General features: G+C 40.7%; 1 protein-coding gene across 2 annotated transcripts in view; it reads right to left on the reverse strand.

The window, feature by feature from the left end:
* LDLRAP1 (low density lipoprotein receptor adaptor protein 1) overlaps positions 1-1,882 on the reverse strand; it is an 84,692-nt gene extending 82,810 nt beyond the window's left edge. The window contains exon 1 of one of the 2 annotated variants that reach the window (XM_042439740.1): positions 1,668-1,882. In XM_042439740.1, the coding sequence (XP_042295674.1) occupies positions 1,668-1,749 (82 nt within the window). In that variant the 5' untranslated portion in view covers positions 1,750-1,882. The remainder of the gene's footprint in view (positions 1-1,667) is intronic. The other variant, XM_042439739.1, reaches the window with a different exon arrangement.
* Positions 1,883-6,112: the final 4,230 nt, after the last annotated feature.

Raw genomic sequence — 6,112 nt, forward strand, 5'->3', positions numbered from 1 at the left:
TGGCAATGGCAAACCACTTCTGAACAAACCTTGCCAAGAAAGCCCTAGGATTTAGGGGCACCATGAATTGGAAACGACTTGGAGGGCTGCAACAAAAAGAAAACTTTTGGCAGCCCAGACGTTCAGTCGACCGATTTCTTTTGGAGAATCCGAACTGGCTCCCTTTAAAAAAGAAACAAAATATTGTGTATATGCATGTGTTTGTATGTGTTGTGTATGTCTTATGAGTTTTGTATATATATTTGTGTGTGTGTATAAGTATATATAATTTTATATTTCTTTGTGTGTGTGTACATATAAGTATATATTATTGTATATATGTGTAAAGATATATATGTATGTGTGTATAAGTATATATAATTGTATATCTATCTTATATGTGTACATAATTGTATGTATGAGTGGATATATAATTGCATATCTATTGCTGTGTATGTATATATAATTTTATATATGTGTGTGTTTGTATATATGTGTGTGTGTGTGTGCATTGTATATCTGTCTCTGTGTGTATCTGTTTATAATTGTATAAAGTGTGTATGTGAGTATAAATAAATATAATTGTATATCTGTCTCTCTCTCTGTATGTGTATATAATTGTATGTGTGTATGTATACGTACATATAATTGTATATCTGTGTGTGTATGTGTTTATGTATTTTGTGTATGTATTTATATTGTGTGTGTATATATAAGTATATATAATTGTATATCTATCTGTATGTATGTGTATATAATTGTGTGTGTGTGTGTGTATATATATATATACTGTATGTGTATTAGTATATATAATTGTATCTCTATCTATCCATGTATGTGTGTATAACTAAATATGTGTGTGTATAGCTATCTATGTGTGTATGTGTGTGCATATAATTGTATATATATTTATATGTATGTGTGTGTGTATAAGTATATATATTGTATATCTATCCACGTGTGTGTCTATAAAATTGCATATATATATGTGTGTGTATAAGTCTATATATAACTATATATTTATGTGTGTGTGTGTATAATTGTATATCTATGTGTGTGTATGTGTCTATATAATTGTATATATGTGTGTGTAAGTCTATGTACTGTATAAGTATATATCTATTTATGTGTGTGTGCATGTGTATATAAGTGTATATATGTGTGTGTATAAGGATATATATTTGTGTATCTGTGTGTGTTTATATAATTGTATAAATGTGTTTATAATTGTATCTCTGTCTATGTGTGTATGTGTGTGCATATAATTGTGTATATATTTATATGTGTGTCGCGTAAGTATATGTAATTGTATATCTAACTCTGTGTGTGTGTGTGTGTGTGTGTGTGTCTATAACTGCACACAAAGGATCTTTCCTTCCACTTTATATTTCACATCAATAAACAACAACGAAGCTGCTGCTGCTGCTGCTGACTCCGGAGGAGGAGGAGGAGGAGGAGAGGGAGAAAGTTCGCCGAAACTTGGGCTAAGCTCCGAGGCGGAAAGGCCCTGCTACAACCGTCCCCTCAGAAGTCTACAACAACAACAACAACAACAACAACAACAAGGACAACACCAGCCCAAACCCAGGCAGAAATAAAGCAGACACAGCGGTGGTCCCAAGACGGACCACTCGGACAGTGCGGATGCAGAGCAGCCAAGGCGGCTCCCTTCCCATCCTGGGACTCACTCTTATGCCGTCCTCCCCAGCTTTGTTTGGCGAAGCTGGGGCTGCGGATAATGGCCCGTCCGGCGGACTTGAGGGCGTCCATGTCTCCGGGAAACTCTCCGGCGAAGTTTCCCTTCGGACTCAGCGGCCCTTTCCTTCCCTCCCTCCCCTCTCTCTCTGTGTGTCGGGGGAGGAAGGGTGTCGTCGTCGCCGCCGCCGCGGCCTTGCCCTCCTCCTCCTCCTCCTCCTCTCTCCCCCTTCGCCCTCAGAGCAGCAGAGAGGGCGGCCTCCTCCTCCTCCTCTTTCCCTTCCTCCCTGAAAGTCGTGCCAGGCGCGGCCTGCTCTGCCCTGAACGCGGAAGCAGCAACAGGCCGCCCTCCTGCGCTCCCTTTCCCCGAGGGAGCCACCACCGCTCTCCCCTCTGAGGCCCAGCCTCGCTTGAATCCCCTCGCCCTCTCCCCTCAGGCCTCCCTCACAGTCAAACACTCCACACTCGCCCTCCTAGTAAAACTTTAGGGAACACTATCCTGTGTGTGTGTGTGTGTATATATATATGTACACACACACACACACACACACACAGGAAGAGAGTGCCAACATGGAAGAGAGTGGAGTGTGTGTGTGTGTGTGCGTGTGCGTGTGTGTATATATATATATATACTCCACTCTCTTCCATATATACTGTGTGAGCTTTAGTTGAGTATATACACAATAAAACACACACACACACACCCAACTTTTTCCAGGCAAAGCATTCTCTGAAGATGCCAGCCACAGATGGGCTTTTCTTGACAAGTTTGGGTTTACATGGCTGAGTTGGGATTCGAACCCTGCTCACCAGAGTTGTAGCCCAACTCTGAAAGCCACTACACACCACACTGGGCTCTTCATCACTCTATAGCCACAGATTTTGTATCCATGGATTCAAGCATCCACAGCTTGAAAACATTTTAAAAGTACATTCCAAAAAGCAAGCCTTGATTTTGCCATTTTATATAAGGAATGCCATTTTAAGAGGCCATTGTATTTAATGGGACTTGAACATCCACTGATTTTGGTATCCATGGGGATCCTAGAACCAAACCACAATGGATACCAAGGGCCTATTATATATATGTGGGACTGTCCTTGAAGATGGTCCAGAAATGTCATTCGATGCATAATAAAGCCACAAAGCTGTTTTCTGGAACAAGCTGTTCCAAACATATCATTAACATTTCCAGAGCTGCGTCAATTGCACTAGTTATTGGTCGGTTTGGGGATCTCCTTGACCTTAAAACCTTCAAGGGCCTCCTTCATCAGGGCCATCAATTCTGTTAAGATGGTCCTGAAGAATGAGACAATCTGATCATCCAAAATGTCATAGAAGAATGAGCAAGTGTTTGAATTTTCCAGACGTCATTTCTTTTTTTTCCCTCCACGTGGAAAAACAAAGAAATGGAGGAAACAAATTGGTTATGATGCTGAATCTTTAAAATTTGCAAATGAAATTGTTAACATGGATTATTGGATATTTTAGAGCATATAATTGGCCCTCCGTATCCACGGATTCTTTGTCTATGGATTCAACCATCCACAGCTTGAAAACATTCCAAAAAGATATAAATTCGAAAAAGCAAACCTTGATTTTGCCATTTTTATATAAGGAACACCATTTTATTAGCCACTGTATTTAATGGGAGTTGAGCATCCATGGATTTTGGTATACACTGGGGTCCTCGAACCAAACCCCAGATACCAAGGGCTCACTGTATATTGAGATTGTGAACATCATTTGACAGGAAATGATGGCTGCCCTCAAACAATGGAAAACTTTGTACCCTACAAATAAACAAATACAATAAAAGTTACAATTTTCAACACTGGCAAGCAGGCGGTGTGAGTCAGACATTGGCCAGGAAGCATACGTACAGTGTAAGCCTCTGTGTGTCTTTTGGGTCATTGCAGAGATTGGTATAGTTGGACCTCCGTATCCACAGATTCTTTATCCATGGAGTCAGCCATCCATGGCTTGAAAACCTTTTAAAAAATTCCCAAAAGCAAACCTTGATTTTACCATTTTATATAAAAGATGCGATCTTACTATGCCATTGTATGTAATGGGGCTTGAGCATCCACGGATTTTGATATCCATGGAGAGTCCTGCAACCAAACCCTAGCAGATACCAAGGATACTAGGTCTTCCAGTGTGATTTTGTGGTATACTTCCAGAGGAAGTTGACCATAGGGTCACACTGGAGGACCTAGAAATGCTTGGAGACCTATTCTCTCCAGGAATTTTCCAACTCGACTCTATGGTCAACTTCCCAGAAATCATTCATTTCAATAGGATTCACTATTAGCCAGTTTTGCCTTTCCACAATAAGTCCAGGAATGTAAACCTCATAGATACAGGGCTCATACTCTCTCAATCTCCAGGCAACTTGGACAATATTACAGGAGTTATAGTCCACAACATCTTTTGGGTCCCAGGTTACCTATCCCCTTTGTTAGGAGAAGAAGTTTTCACCTTGCATCACTACTATTAAGACTTAAAATAATGACTGTTCCAGCATTTTTCAATAAATATGTAATCTAGCTAATAACTGAGATCGATTTCTGGTACTAAGCACAATACATAAGTCTATCATTAGACAGAGAGCAGAAGTAAAGTGAAACAGTAGAGTCTTTCATTTTGGAGATTGATTTTAGGCAGCGGTAGGGCATTAGGCTATGGGCACTTCACTCTTCTTTTCTTGTGTAGGGCTGGATCTAGCAAATACATCTCAAGCGTACCTCTAGCTCTCACATTTATGCCCTGACCATATTTTTTATTTTTCTCTACAGACACACACACACATTTCCAAAGAAATATCTCTGCTAATCTCCATTAAACCAATAAAGGAATCTTAATGGCCAACATATGCGTTATACATGTGTTAATTGGTTTACTTGTGACACCAAGGGGTTTTGTCATATTTATAACAGTTTAGTGAATGGTCAATGTCATTAACTTCATTTTCACAGTATGTAAAGAGACCTTGTAGCACCTTTGAGACTCACTGAAAGAAAGAAGTAGGCAACGTGAACTTTCATAGACGCAAGTCTACGCAAGCTCATGCTGCCAACTTCTTTCTTTCAGTGAGTCTCAAACGTGCTACAAGATCTCTTTACATGCTGATTTTACAGACTAACACAGCTGTGTCTTCGAATTCTGCCATTTTCACAGTGCTTTTATTTGTCCTCTGACCTCAGTGTTTACAAGCCCAATGTGATCACGCACATTGTGTGCATGTGTGCACAATTCTGGATAACATTTTGTGCATCTGATGAAGGGACCTCAAGTATTCAAACAAGCACACACAATCACACCTGTCAACAGCAATAGGCCTGGACCAAGAGACCTGGACTGAATCACCCGCACTGTAGTAGCCTCCAAGTTAAACTGTTATAATGTGCTTATATGCAATGTTGGTTCTGAATACTTTCCAGAAACTACTATTTGTGCAGAATGTGGTTGCTAGTGACTGGGCACAGTGATCATTTTATGTCTCTGCTTTGTCAACGTCACTGCCTCCCAGTCTTAACCTAATTGAAAGTGCTGGTTTGACCTTTAAAGGCTTTCACAGTTTAAGACTAAAGGACTCAAAAGACCACCTGTCTGTATATGTACCTGCCTGCATGTTAATCTTTTAAATGGAAGGCCTCCTGAGAGGTCTGCTGCCAGCTGACTAACATGAGGCAGGTGTCTGCAAGGCTTTCTCACTGGTAGCAAACCAGTGCTGGAATAATTCCCCCTCAGTGGTTCACTTGGCATTTACTTTGTCCTTTGGGTGCCAAGCAAAGACATTTTTATTTACGGCTGTGATTTTCAGCTTACTTTACTCACTTTGGTTGTGTGTATATTGACATTGTTTTGTTCTTTTAAAATCCAGGCTGGGAATACATGTTTTATTGTGTCTACAGTCCCAATGGGAACCAGTGTGGCATAGTGGTTTGACTGCTCGATTATGACTCTGGAGAACAGGGTTCAATTCCTAGCTCAGACATGAAATGTACTGGGTGACCCTGCGCAAGTCACACTCTCTCAGACTCAAAGGATGGCAATGGCAAACCTCCCCTGAAGAAACTTGCCAAGAAAACCCTGTGATAGATTCAGCATAGGGTTGCCGTAAGTTGGAAACGACCTGAAGGTACACAACAACAACATGGCAATAATGCATACATATGTAATTCCTGCACCTGACAAATGGGACTTTACAAAACCTTCTACTACAGTAAACCTTTTAGCAGGCAGACCTGAATCTCCCAAATTGCATGGCCCCAGGATGGAGCCTTGCTACTCCCTTATCGCTTATATGGTGGCATGATGGACAGCACCATGAAGAAGCTATGGTAAATACCCAGCCCAGGGTTTTACTCATGTACGGGCCCTTAAGGTAAAATATAAGAACTCATTCCAAGAAATATTAGCATCTCTCCTTGCA

This window comes from Sceloporus undulatus, chromosome 9, assembly GCF_019175285.1.
Source record: "Sceloporus undulatus isolate JIND9_A2432 ecotype Alabama chromosome 9, SceUnd_v1.1, whole genome shotgun sequence".
Lineage (NCBI taxonomy): Eukaryota > Metazoa > Chordata > Lepidosauria > Squamata > Phrynosomatidae > Sceloporus > Sceloporus undulatus.